Source organism: Erithacus rubecula, assembly GCF_903797595.1.
Source record: "Erithacus rubecula genome assembly, chromosome: 4".
Taxonomy (NCBI): Eukaryota; Metazoa; Chordata; class Aves; order Passeriformes; family Muscicapidae; genus Erithacus; species Erithacus rubecula.
The window spans coordinates 66,505,064-66,519,589 of record NC_136686.1 but is presented as its reverse complement, the minus strand read 5'-3'; the positions used below and the strand labels follow the sequence as shown (position 1 = coordinate 66,519,589).

At 45.3% G+C, this 14,526-nt stretch overlaps 1 protein-coding gene across 3 annotated transcripts in view; it reads left to right on the top strand.

Annotated features, from left to right (window-relative positions):
* PLXNA4 (plexin A4) overlaps window positions 1-14,526 on the top strand; it is a 424,069-nt gene that overhangs the window by 396,469 nt on the left and 13,074 nt on the right. For all 3 annotated transcript variants that reach the window (XM_079303970.1, XM_079303969.1, XM_079303971.1), the window contains 4 exons: window positions 4,375-4,478; window positions 6,847-6,946; window positions 9,216-9,406; window positions 12,046-12,215. In XM_079303970.1, coding sequence (XP_079160096.1) covers window positions 4,375-4,478; window positions 6,847-6,946; window positions 9,216-9,406; window positions 12,046-12,215 — 565 coding nt within the window. The remainder of the gene's footprint in view (window positions 1-4,374; window positions 4,479-6,846; window positions 6,947-9,215; window positions 9,407-12,045; window positions 12,216-14,526) is intronic.

Genomic DNA, 14,526 nt, shown 5'->3' with positions numbered 1-14,526 from the left:
GGCTGGGAGAGCAGCCTGGAGGAGACTCCAGAGAGGCTTTAGACACCTTCCAGTGCCTAAAGGGACTCCAGAAGAGCTGGGGAGGGATTTTGGGCAAGGCCTGGAATGTCAGGAAAAGGGAAAATGCTTTAAACTAAAAGAAGGAGAGTTTTAGATTAAAGAAATTAATTCTTTACTCTGAGGATGATGAGGCCCTGGCACAGGGTGCCCAGAGAAGCTGTGGCTGCCCCTGGATCCCTGGAATTGTCCAAAGCCAGGTTGGATGAGGCTTGGAACAGCCTGGGATAGTGGAAGGTGTCCCTGCATGGCAGGGGTGGCACTGGGTGAGCTTTAAGATCCCTTCCCACCCAAACCAGCCTGTGATTCTATTTTTCACTCCATACAGGATGAAATATTTGGCATTCTTCAGCTTCTTGTTTTGAGATGAACTTTTATTCCCAGCCATGGTGGCTCTTTCTCCACCCCAGAAACAAAGCTGAGTTTCTCCTCTCTTCCTAGACCTGGATCAGAGGGATGTGTAACATTTTCTATAGGATTTGAGGTGCAGGGTGACATCTCCCCATCTTCCCTTTTCCCACAGAGTCACTCCTAGCCAGGCATTGCTGCATCTCAGAGAAACACCTCATTGTCAAAAGCCCCTGGAATTTCCTTTTTCCCAGTCAAGTTGAACAGAAAGGTTGTTTCTTAAAAAAAAAAAATGAAGAGGAGGAGGAAAAAAAAAAAAGAAAGAAGCAAAGAAGAAGTAATTCCTGTGTGCAATAAAAAGATACACTATCTGCTGAATGAAATATAAAGGCTTCACAGCAGCTGTCTCCTGAGTTTGCATTTACCACTGCTCCTGATTGGAAGGCTTGATAAAGTTAATGGGATTTTTTACCTCCCTCCCCCTCTCCTCCCTCTCTCTGGAAGGTGGGAGTGTAACAAATTGGATTGGAGTGTGTCTGTCCTTTGTGCCAGCTCAGAGCAGTGCTCAGATCCCAGCAGAGAGGGGCCAGGGTGCTGCCAGCAGGGACAGAGCTGGCAGGGCTCACTGAATGCTGTGGAGATGGATGGCAGGGCCACCTTTGCCATTCCCTTTGCATTTCCAGATCCAGATCTGGGGTTTCACATCCATTTGTGACCCCCTGAGCTCGGGGAGAAGGGGAGAGTGAGGCCAGGACAACTGGGGGTCCTTTCCTTGTCATTGCTCAGTGAAGTATCAGGGGTGAAGTTTGTGTTGGGGCAGGGAAATGAGGCTGCAAAACTGAGACTGGACACTCTAAGCCTGCCCTGAAGGTTTTCCTCCTTGTTTTGTGCAGTCAGACTAGCCCTGACTCTTCCTCACACAGCCTCTCCCTGCAGGAAAGGGCTCAGGAATGCCTTTAGTCCTTGCACAAAAGCTGGAGGAAACATCTCAGGATGTCCCTGCATAGAGGGAAATCTGCTCTGCCAGCCCTGGAATAAAAATAAAGCTCAGAATGAGGAAAGCTGTGCTCACCCTCAAATCAGAGGGTGTACATCCCTCCCAAAACATGAGTGTGTCTCTCCAAAGGTGAGCCAGGGGAGAAAAACGCCACAGGAACATGAGGGAGAGAGCTCAAAGTGATGCTGTCCCCATAACCCCGTGAGGAAACACACAAGAAACACTCTGTGACAGCAGAATTGGCTTTGACATTGGGGCACCTTCTAAGAGCACCATTTCCCATCCCAGCCCAAACTCCAGCTTTTTTTTTTCCTCTTCTAAACAGAGTCTGGCAGTAGTTAGATCTCAGGAATCTGGTCCAGGTGGGGATGGGCAGAGAGCATCACCCTCAGACTCCTCAAGGGTGATGCAGGTGAGGATCTGAGGAGCTGGAACAGAGGGAGGGCAGTTCAGGATCAGTGCTCAGCCAACACAACCTCTGCCCACCCTGAGCATCTCCAGCCAAAGCAACACCCAGCACTAAACAGCTGCTGACCTCTTCCTGCTAATTTAAATGAATAATAAAGGCAACTGCAGCTCTCCCATTGCATTTTAATTATGTGATAAGAAAAGTGCTGAAACCAAAAGAAATTTGCAACGGTCCTTGCATTTTTATATTAGGAAAAACAAGCAAGGGTGGCAGGTGATGTCTCCATATCCAAGAGTTCATTTTAATTAACTCCTGCAAATGAGTGGTGATTTTTTTGCTGTGGCTCTGGCTAAGCTGTGTTTGGTTGGGTCACTGTGACTGCAATGTGACAACCAGGAGGAGAGTTTTGAATGGTCCAGGCAGCCTGAGGTGAAGGCACATCTTTCCCTGACAGAGAATTTCTCTCCTTTTGGTCATGTTTATGTTTTCCTTACTTCAGGCAAGTCCGTGACTCCTCTGTGGCAATCCTCCTCAAGCCTCCACTATTTTAAAATTCTTTTCTAACCTTAATGATTCTGTTATTTTATGGAGTGTTCTTCAAGATTTGAGCAAAGAATGGCACCCTGGGAAGTGAGGGGCTGCTCCAGTGCAGGAATTCATCATTCCAGGGTAGATGCTGGAGAAGTGACAGAAGCAGGAGCCCTTCTACCCAGAGAAAATTTCAATTTTTCTTTGAAAAGAAAATACCGAAACCACTACAGGCAGGTGCTGAATTATTGTAAAATTTACATCCTCCATGGAGCAGAGGTTGGATCTGTCCCTGGCTTTTCCTCCCCTTTGTGCCTCTGCTATTGTTGCCTAATATCAAAAGAGAAAAATTCTTGCAATACTGTTAAAATAGTAAAATAAAAAGCAGACCTTTATCTGGAAGTTTCCAGGTGTCTCAGTGCTCATGTGCACACCCAATATTGCCTTTCTGCAAATTTTATAAGTTTAACAAATTATCATATCTAACAAATATTGGCCAATTAGAAGAGCAGTTGGTTGGATAATATTTCCCTGGGTACTGCCCCATTGGAATTGATCCAGGGCTTCTTTGTCCCATTTCTTGTTGTGACTTCTCAGATTCTGACTGGAAAACAAAAGGTTCTTCTTGTAGATCCTTTTCTTGAAAATAAGACCAAACAGTATTTCAGGAATGTGTTAGAAGCTTAGCTTATTATTCTAAAATCTAAAAGGAAGGGCAGCTATGTAACCATGGAATAGTCTCCTACAGTGTTATAAACATATGAAAAATGTTCCCTGTTTTGTTCCCTGTATTCTTCAGACATATATTGATAGCTCTGTAGCCTATTGTATTAGTGGCTGGTTTTCCCAGTACTTTTCCTTGGCCTTTCCCTAGGCAGAAAGTCAAAATTCCAGAGCCCCAAGCCCCAGGAAATGCAGGCTCCCAGTGCTAACTTGGTTCTTCCAAGGTTCAGAACAACTTTTTGAGATACATTTAATGGACAAAATACAGTTAATGCTGAAGGGGGGATTTCAGAGAAGGGGCTTGACCAGGGGAGGAGTTGCATCACCACTTGTCCTCTCAATTGGTGCTTTTTATCAATTATGCTAATTTCCTAAAAACTATAATAACATACTCTCCCCTGGGAAGGGTGGACTTTTATGGACATCATTCCACAACTGAAGGTCTTCAAATAAAGAGCCACTCTTATATTGCTAAATATGACTAAAATTATCTGGAGTTTCATTTCCAGGTTGGGAAAAAGGTAACACCTGAGAGGTTCTTTGAATCTCCAGTGCTCTTAAGGCACCAACTCCAGAGCTCTTAGGCTCCTACTTTGAGCTCTTGGCTCCTACTTTGTTGGGTTATCTTAAACAAGGAAAGTAGCTAATAATTTAAAAGTTTATTTATTACAAAGCACATCTTATTACACAGCACATCAGTCTCAAAAGTACACAGACAAGCAATGGCAAAAAGCAATGGCAAAAACAGTTAGCAATAAGTGAATGGCTAAAAGCCAAGTGGCTAAAAGCAACAGTGGCTAAAAGCACCAACTCTCCCCAATACAAACTCTTATATAGGATTTTTCCAACAAGCTAAGACACAAACTCAGACCACCACTCCTTACCCTGTCAGATTCTAGTTTCTTAGCACACCAGGTTACATATAGACTATGCATACCACATATCTTGTTCTGTCTGAAAAATGTCAGCAATATTCTTACTATAGCTCTATTATGTCTAAGCACTGTCTATAACTGTGGCCTGGAGCCTGTATTGAAGATATCAGTGTGTTTCAACCTTCACTAGAACTCACTCTGTTACTGTGGCATTTGAAACCTTTCACTTACTAAAAGCATTAGAACTCACCCTAAAATTACTGACTTACTTCTACTTAAATGTCTACTTTAAATGTGAGTGGCTTAATATACTTCAATCCATCCAAAGGCTTCAGTTCAATCCCTGCACCTTGATTTCTCTCTGAATTCTTCAGAGAGACCCCTGACTCCCTGACTCAGCAACACCTTTGTCTCATTTGTCCCTGTCCTCCTGGCAGAGTGGCGGCAGGCGAGCGGGGCGAGGATGATCCTGCAGGATGAGGACATCACCACCAAGATAGAGAACGACTGGAAGAGACTCAACACCCTGGCACACTACCAGGTATCTGTGGGAGAGAGGCTGGGTGGGAGCTAGATCTTCTTTCTGACAAAATAAAAAGCAAAGCGCTGTTTCTCTTGCCCAGGGAAGTGGTGGAATCAGTGCTCCTGGAAGTGTTCAAAAATTTGTGGGTGTGGCACTTGGGGACATGGGTGGCTTTGGTAGTTCTGGGGGAACAGTATGATGATCTCAAAGGTATTTCCCAACCTTAATAATTTTGTGATTTTTATTGTTCTAAGATGCAGAAGTAAAGAATGGTTGAGTGGGCAATAACTGGGCAGAACCCCCATGTTGAGCACATCCCTCTTGTCCTTGTCCCAGTTATCCTGAACAATGCTAGGGAGGAAGCCAAGGATAGGAAAAAAACCTTATTTCTCTCTCAGAGGACAGCCCTGGTGAGTGGAGATGGTGAAGAGGAGATGAGGACAACAGCAGCTAACATTTCTCATGTAGACAAACAAATCCAAGCTTTGCATTCCCCCTTTCCAATGTATCCATGGCCCTTTTAATACAAACAGAGTTCAGAAGGATGGAAGAGAGAAAAAGGGGAAGACTTGGTGACTGGAAAAAGGAGGTGGAAAACAGCATGGCTGGAGACCATGGAGCAGTGGAGTTGCTATTACAAGGAACTTTTCTTTTTAATCCTTAACTTGGTCCAGGTGACCTGCTCTGCTTCACTTCATCCCTGCATGACCTGGAAATCCATAACAGAGGGTCAGAGATGTCTGAAAATGTCTTACACAAGTGGTAGATTTAATGAAAAAAGTGGAGTTTTGGTCAAAGTCTTCTTCCTTGAAAAAAAACACCAACAAAAAGACCTCATTAAGTTTGATCTGATGGCAATTTTGTCATTTCCTCCATCACACATCAGCAACCTCTGTTTCATAACAAGATTATTTTCTCTTGTCACTTAGGAGCTGAGCTGAGGAGGCAGCAAGCAATAATTTGAAAAGGAAACAAAACTTTTACTTCAGATTGACTTCAGATTGACAGTCAGCATTGCTGACTGATTTTCATTTTTTTCCCCAGGCAGAGCAAGGACGTTTCCTGCTTTATTTCATCAACAAACCAAGCATAATTTTTCCTCTCTCTCTGTGCTTTTTCCATGTTTTCTTTGCCTCAGGCAATGAGCTCTCAGCTGTATGATGAGCTGGGCTAGGTCCTCAGGAAATATAATTTTCCTGGCTGTCCTGAAGGCTGACAGGGAGCATGCTGGGACAGACACTGAGATTGCCTTTGCCTCAGTTTCCCCATCTGTGGTGTGGGGCTAAAACTACAAAGAGCCAATAATTGCCTTCTGTGATAGCTGAGGGGCTATTTAATTAGCCTCTGCAGTGCTTTGAAGATGAAAAACTCCATGCAAGTGCTAATTATTATTATTATTATTACACAGACAAGAGTTAGATGTAGTTAGAAGGGATTTTTTTTACCCATCTCCACTTTATGATGTCTTATTTATCACAGATGTTCCTGATATGCCTCTTCTGAGCCATGGGCTTGTTAACATTTCTAATATGGGACCCATATGATTTGCCTTGTTGTAGAAATGCAAAGTCTGGCTCCTTTAGAAAAAAAAGAAAAAAAACATTGTCCCATGATATCCTGGACATCAGTCACTCACAAACTGCTTTCAAACATTTGAGACCCTCTGACACTACAAAGAGAAATAAGTTGTGGCAGTTCCTCCAGTCCAGCAGTGCATTTGTCACATGGAAAGGTGAGAGGTTGGCAGGATCACAGTGGAAAATGTAGACAGGAATTTTTGAACCAGGCACTCAGATATCACCTGCAATCCAGGAGGAAGGAGTGGAACATTTCACATCAGTTTTATCATCCTAATGGGACAAGCCAAGCCTGTTTGAAGTAGCTCAGATGATTTTATTGTTCTCATGTTCCTGCTCTGCCTAAGAGCTTCCTTGGGATGAACCTATTGTCAGATTTACTGAGGTTAATGCAAAAACCACCCCAGGAAGTGTTTCAAAGGCCTCTGGATGTGGCCCTTGGGGACATGTCTTAGCACTGAACATGGTGGTGCTGAGTTAATGGTTGAACTCTGTGATCTTAAAGGCCTTTTCCAACCTAAATGACTCAGTGACTCACATTGTTATCACTGGGGTTTGAATCAGGGCCTGAATGGAGCAGAATCTGTTTGTCACCAGTTGTCCCTTTGTCCAGGTGCAGGATTCTGGCTGTGTAACAGCAGATTTTGTCCCTTTTTATTACTAGACCAACTCAATGAAGCAAGAAATTGAAGCTTTGAGAGCAAACTGTGCCCTGCCTACAGAGACACTGATTTGCAGCTCATGCTGCCCTGGGCATGGTCCTCAGCCACTTTTCAGAAGTTTATTGACTGAGTCCTTTTTTTCTGCAGGTCCCAGATGGATCTGTGGTAGCTTTGGTCTCCAAGCAAGTCACTGCCTACAACGCAGTCAACAACTCCACAGTGTCCAGGACATCAGCCAGCAAGTATGGTAAGGGCTGGTGCTGGGATGGACTGGGAGAGCACTGGGAAGAGATCCCAAATGTCACAGTGGTCACCAGACTCTGAGCACCAGCAGGGAGACTGATGGGCAGATGATTGGTTGGTGAAATGAGGCAGGAGGGGAGGATTTAGCCATCTAAAATCTCTGGCATCATGTTCAAACTGTTGATCCAAGTGGGTGGGATGCTCTTGGAAAGTTATCCTTTCTCACCAATGAAAGGAGGAGTTTGTATAATTAATTGCCTCCCCCTCAGATGTCACTCTTTTTGAGGTCTTTATCAGCAGATGTCAAATCAGTGGCTTGTTGTTCCCACTGCCCCCATGAGACAGCTGAGAGTGATTGTAATGGTTTTGAAAGCAAAACCAGCAAGACACTCCAAGTCAGAAATACAATTTAATAGGAAAAAACCCAGAAAAATAAAATACATGCAATAGTACAAAAGAAAAACCATGAAGAGAGTCAGAATACAACCTGACATCCTGCTAGTCAGGGTGGTGGTAGCAGCCCAGGTGAAGTGGTCTTGTTGAAGCAGTGATCCTGTAGAAAGGTCTGGTAGCTCTTGTCTTCTGGAAACCAGTGGGAAAAGGCTGCTTGTTCAAAATCTCAATTTTTCTCTGGGTAGGAAATGCTTGGCTCCTGCCCTGGCTGGAGCATCTCCCAGTGGGATGATGGAATTTTATCAGCCATGCCCTGGGACTCAGTGGCCATGAACAGGAGATATCTCCTGGAGGGAGGATGGGCTGTGGGAAAGGGAAAGAGCATTGCCCCAGCTGGTTTTCAACACCTGGCCCATGAACAGAGGATATCTCCACAGACATAAGGATCACTGCCCCAGCTGGTTTCAGCAGATGGTGACAGAATACAGACTTTTGGGCACATCCTTACATTGTATCCCAGGACAGTGACACAGCTGTGAGAGGGAGACCAGGTGGGAACTGCTCTGCAGGGCCAAACAGGGACCTCCTGAGTGTCACCCACCCCCTCCCACACCTTCCTCCCCTGCACTAGAATTCCAGTCTCACTAAGGAAGTGCTGGACAGCAAATCAAAACATCCCAAATGTACAACCAGAGTGCTGCAAACCCCCCTCCAACCTGAATGCTGCTGTCATATCAATTTATGCATATTTTTAATTTATGAAAGCATCCCCAATCCTTCTTACTGCCTTTATCTTAAGGGAAAGTGCAGTTACTCAATGTCCAGGGGTGCCTCCTTCCACTTTCTCCAAGGACATAAATGATCCATGAGGTCTTATTAATATTCATCCTCTTTGCCATGTTGTTGCAATTACTGAAAGACACAGTGACCTTTGGAAAGGAAGACTTGAGGGAGGTTAATTTCTGTTGGATTTCTTTAATTCTTTTGCCATTTGATTTTTCAGGAGGAGGGAATAGGGAAGGAGGCAGGGGGAGGAGGAGATGTGGTGGGTCAAAAAGTGATTGTTAATTGCAATTAAGAAAACAGCATTCAGAGAGAAAAAGGATATTCCATCTGATAATTAATATGTAGAGATTGGTAATGCATTAATGAGGCTGATTCAGATCTTGCTACAGAAAGGTGCAACACTTCTGATAATTATAGTTGGAAAAGGCAACATTGCTGGAAGGTCAGGGAGAGGGGAATGCCTTGTGCCATCACTCAGAGGCAGAGAGGTAAAATTTGGAGGCTAAAATTATTCTTGGAGAGGAAATTTGTGGAAATCCACCTGGGGTTCCAGCTGATTTCTGTCAAAACAAGGTTTTGGAACGGGGAGTGAGGAGGATGACTGGGCAGGAATTGTTTGTTTGCTTTGATGCCAAGGGAGGCAGCTCCTCCTAAATGTGGGGATGAGGAGCTAAATAAAAGATCACAATAGAGACATTAATATTTTAATGTCAAGCAGCATGGCATGGCATGGATAAAAATATGGGAAAACCAGGTTACCAAAAGGAACTGGTGCTACCCCCTGAACCAGTCCTGGGAAGTGTCTGACAATGACAGTGCCACTGGCCAGGGAACATGGTGAGAGGTTATGCTCTCTCTAACATGGAGAAAGATTATGGAAAACTGGAAATCAGTGTTTAAACCTCGTTTAATTTAATAGTGTAGACACTGACATCACACCTGGCTTGGTGACATCGCTTGCCTTTGCTGAGCCAACCACGCAGACAATGCTCTGAAAAACGCTTTTGGTGGCACACCACCAGCATAATTCCTGAAAATCCCAACCCCAAGAGCTCCTGAGGCACAGGAAAACCCCTGGATCTGTGTCTCTGCAGAAAACATGATCCGCTACACGGGCAGCCCCGACAGCCTCCGCTCGCGCACGCCCATGATCACCCCCGACCTGGAGAGCGGCGTCAAGATGTGGCACCTGGTCAAGAACCACGAGCATGGAGACCAGAAAGAGGGGGACAGAGGCAGCAAGATGGTTTCTGAGATTTACCTGACCAGGCTACTGGCCACCAAGGTATGTGGTAGAGGTGGGGATTGAGGGTTTGAGAGTGCGGTGGAAATTCTCGCCGGCAAGAAGTGAGAGGCCACTCAAAGGATGATAAGGTTGGGTAAAAAGACAAGAGCAGAAGGAAAATAGAGCAAGAAGAGAGTTCTAAGCATGTAGGGAAGGAGCTTGAGCTTTGAAAGCAGAGTCAAAAAAGAGGCACTGGAAAAGCAATGAGGAGTAACAGTCCAGGGCCATGAGGTTGGTGGGGAAAGCACAGCAGGAGGGGCTGGAGTTGTTGATTATACTAGTTTGTAATTTGTACCAAAAGTGAGCAAGAGCAGGGCAGGTGTTCAGAACAGGTTTCAAAGATGTGTCAGGCCTCACAGTCTGAAATGGCTCCTATATCACAAAATCCTCAGTTTTGTGGTGCAAATCCTTCTCCACATTTCCCCCAGACAAATAAAGACTCTTGTGCTGATGACTTGGAGAGGGTTACATTGACCTTACAGTGAGACATGAAATCTTAGCATGCACAGAGAGAAAATACAGATTAAATCAAGTGGGGACAGAGCAAAGTCATCCTGGCCTGAGTCTCCAAACACATCCACAACTTTGACTTTTCTCATTTTTTGTCAGGGTATTAATAGGCACAAACACAATTCCATGTGTTCATGTAAATGCTGCCTGAGTTTGCCCTCTGAGTGCAGAGGGATTTGGAGCAAAGGCAGCTTTGTCTTTAGCCCCTGGTCCATGCCCTGTTCCCTGGCATCAGGAGGCTTTTATGGATCACACAACGTGTGAAAAATGTTGAGAAAGGGAAGTGTTGCTCCCCAGGGCTCAGGCCCCAGCTGGTGTAGACCAGCAAGCATTGGACTGGTGTTGATTTATGCTGTCTGGGGATATGGCCCCTACCCCACCACTGAACTGCTTTTGCTTTCTGTTCTGGGTCACAAACTCAACACTTGAGTTGGGGTTTTTTTGATTTTTTTTTTTTTTTTTTTTTTTTTTTTTTTTTTTTTTTTTTTTTTGGTGGGGATGACAGGAAAGCAGCTGCAAAACAACAGAAAGAAGGTTGGGGTTTTATTGTTTCCCCTCTCAGGCTGAGCAATTTTCTTTTCTCATTTTGGTGGTTTGAGGGAGGGAAAGAGAGAGAGCAGTTGCTGTAATGCAATCCCCAGGAATACTTTGTTAAACTGACAATGATTTTTATTCTGCTAAATCCCTGACCTCTGATACCTAAGAGCCTCTTCCCTGAAAGCCTCAGAGAGGCATTTGTGAGGGTGAGCATGTAGAGAACTAATTCCCTCCAGGAACTGAACCTGAGGGCAGCTCTTCCATGTCACACCAAGAGGATTTTCCCTCTGGAGCCCTTTCTGAGTCAGACATGTGCTGCAGGGCTTTGTTCACCCTGCAGGAGTTCACACAAGCAAAAGGTGCCTCTGTTTGCTTCCTGAAGAATAAACCAAGTGGTGAATCAGCCAGAGACCACAGCTTTCTAATTAAGTGTTTGTTAGCTCTAGGTAAACTCGAGCCACTCTGCTGGAACCTGGGGCTTCATTTCTAGAAAGGAGACATTTCTTCCCTGGGTCTTTGGAGAAAGGGCAGAGCTTTACATTCCAGGAAAGGAAATTTTTCATATCAGGAAATGTTTGTTGGAGAGTCAATTGATTTTTGGTTACTTAGCAGCTGGTTATTTTCCACACAGAAATGCCTGTGAAGCTCTGGTGACAGAGAAAATGTGCCTAGAACTCCTCAGCTGTCCCCTTCTCCTATCTGGTCATCCTCAGATATTCCAGCTCTCTCCTTCCTTCTAAAAGTCAACTGTCCTCACAAGGATGATTCTCCAAGCCCTGGAGCTGGGATTCTCCTGCCAGTGGGGAATAAAAGATGAGGAGGCCTTTTGGGAATGAACTTTGTGTTATTTAGGACACTGGTCCCACATTAACCACCCATCTTTCTAGGTTCTTTTGTTCTTTTTGTCTCTGTGACACCTTCTGCTGTGCTCCACAGCCAGCTGACTTCCCTTAAAAGATGGTCCTGTACAAGAGCCAACCTGGAAAATGGCTGAGTTTTGTCTCATGGATGCACTAAAGCATTGAGGATGGGATGCAGAGACAGGAATCTGTGTGGAAATGAGGTGTAATGGTTCTTGTGACAATAAACATTCCTGCCTAAAGACACCTGCATTGAAATTCCCAGGTTGTGTCATGTTTAACTGATATTGAATGGCCCCCACTTACCAATCACACCTTGGTCTGTCCCCTGTTTCCAATGGGGTACCAAAATTCAACATTCTCTGCTCACTTGTTACTCCTTTCCTTTCCTTTCCTTTCCTTTCCTTTCCTTTCCTTTCCTTTCCTTTCCTTTCCTTTCCTTTCCTTTCCTTTCCTTTCCTTTCCTTTTCCTTTCCTTTCCTTTCCTTTCCTTTTCCTTTCCTTTCCTTTTCCTTTCCTTTTCCTTTCCTTTCCTTTCCTTTCCTTTCCTTTCCTTTCCTTTCCTTTCCTTTCCTTTCCTTTCCTTTCCTTCCTTTCCTTTTCCTTTCCTTTCCTTTCCTTTCCTTTCCTTTCCTTTCCTTTCCTTTCCTTTCCTTCCTTTCCTTTCCTTTCCTTTCCTTTCCTTTCCTTTCCTTTCCTTTCCTTTCCTTTCCTTCTCTTTTCTCCCACCAGGGCACCCTCCAGAAATTTGTGGATGACCTCTTTGAGACCATTTTCAGCACTGCCCACCGTGGCAGTGCCCTGCCCCTGGCCATCAAGTACATGTTTGATTTCCTGGATGAGCAGGCAGACAAGCACAACATCCACGACCCCCACGTGAGGCACACCTGGAAGAGCAACTGGTGAGTGAGAGACACATCCCAGCACATCCCAGTACATCCCAGTACAGCCCAGCACTGCCCACTGGGCTGGAAGGAGAGCAGAGGGAAGTGTGTTTGGGATCTGGCTGCTCGGGGACATCAGGACCCTGGTGTGGGGCTGAGTCTTGCCAAGTCAATGGAGAAGCCAAAAAAATCCCAAAATCTAAAGGATTTTGTCAGGGATTGAGCACTTCTGCTAAACAGGTCCCAGTTTGCCATGTATTACATGGAAATGGCAGGATTTGTGAGGGATTTGATGAGGAACAATGAAGTTTTTAATTGCTGCAGTGCCCAGGATCACATAGGAATATTTAGGGAGGATTCAACACCCCTGGCTTCATCTGCACTGGGTGATTTAATTCCCAGCTCTATTTGTTTGCCCACACAGAGGTATCTCAGGCCAGCTGAGAATTCTAAGGTATCTAAGACATCCTCAGAGGGTGTGGAGCACCCAAAGGAGACTTGTACCCTCTTGGGGGGCAGCTGGAGTCCAGGAGAGCATCTGCAATGGTTCAGAGTATTCAAAGGATCTGGAGCTGGATGTGAGCCTTCTTTGGAGTAACAAAGAGTGACATTAATGACAAAGTGTGTCATCAGTGTCAAAATGTGACATCAGTGTCAAAGTGTGACATCAGCCCTTGCTCCAGCTGCCAGCTCCTCCTCATCCCTGCAATGGGACAGCAGGAAAAGCCAGGATCTATGGAGAAAACTCTGTGCCAATCTCCCCATTGGAAAGAGCTCCCTGGGGAGTGGCTCCCTCCCCTTCTCCTGTACAAACACAGGGACTATAAAAGGAGCAGCAGAGGAGAGCCATGGGGCTCCCAGCTCATGCATTTTCTTTTTTTTTTCCTTTCCCCAGCCATGCTGTTGGCAGATCGTCACAGCGCCGGTGACATAAAAAAAGAAACCCCATGCACCAAAGAGGCTTTCAACTAATGAAACATTAGCATATTATTAACATTATCTGCGGCACTAATCTAAGGCTGATTGCAGCCACTCAGCCTAAATGAGCAGGAGGTTTATTTAAGGGGGGAGGGGGGAAGGCAGAGTGCCTGTGTTTGTGGGGAAAGGGGCAGTGTGAAGAAATCTGTTCAATCAGATCAAATTAACTCGAAGTCACATCACAGGGATTCGTTATTACCAGGCAGGGACACGGTCCCTCATCCCCTCCCCACAGCCAGGCTCACAAACACACACTCTGCTCCTCCCCATGGCTGGGCCTGTCATCCAAAAACCTGCACAAGGACTTCTGCAAGGTTCACTCATCCCCCAGGGATGATTCTCCATTCCCAGCCTAAATTCCCACAACTCCATCATGTCTCATTGCCATTTTTCTACTTCTGGGACATCCTGTCCAGAGGAGCTGTGGCTGCCCCATCCTTGGATGTTTGGGGCTTGGGAGAAGCCTGAGATAGTGGAAGGTGTCCCTACCCAAGGGTGGAGAACTGGATGATCTTTAAGGTCTCTTTCCACCCAAAGCACTCCATAATTCTGTGTTTTCCAGCATCCCCCTCTTCTCCTGAGCTTGGCTGGCAGGATTCCCTGTGTGGGGCTTTCCTTACCTTTGTTCTGTGATTTTGCTGTCTCAGGAGAACACACAGAGGTTTAGGAAAACACAGTGTCAACCCTCTGTCAGGAAGGTTGTTACCCAAAAATCTATCAGACTTGGAGATTAATTTTTTACAGAGTTGTGAACACAACGAGCAAATAGAAGGAACTGGGGAGTTCATCCTCAACATCAGGAGAATTTGCCTAGCTGAAAGATGCAGAGAGTGAAGGTAGAATTAACAATCTGCCTGTGAGAGAGACAGGAGCTGGGCTCTGTGCTCAGTGACACATCCCAGCTCCTGGGCCATGATCACTGCACTGCATTTGCCCTGACAAAAAGGCTTCAGGCAAAGGCTGGAGGTACCTCATACAAGGTACCTCAGGGCACCTCATACAAATGAGCTGCTCTTTGGAGAAAAAGGGGGGAAAAATATAAAGGGGGATTGCAACTGGAATAACATTTCCTTGGTTAGGGCAGATATATTTTCATATCAAAGGCTGTGATACTTGTTTCCCAGTTCCCCCATTTTTTTTTTCTTTTTTCCTTGAAGCAATGGAGTTTTCACTGTCATATAGCAACTGGTTCCTGTTTAGGGTGCTGGGATCATGTACAGGTTTGGGCTGGAGCAGTGGAGAGTGCACAGAGTACACCATGTGTCCTACCTCTCTTCCCATGGGATTGCTGTGAGGGCTGAAAGCCAGTTCCTCAATGACAAATGGATGGAATCACAGAATGGTTTTGGTT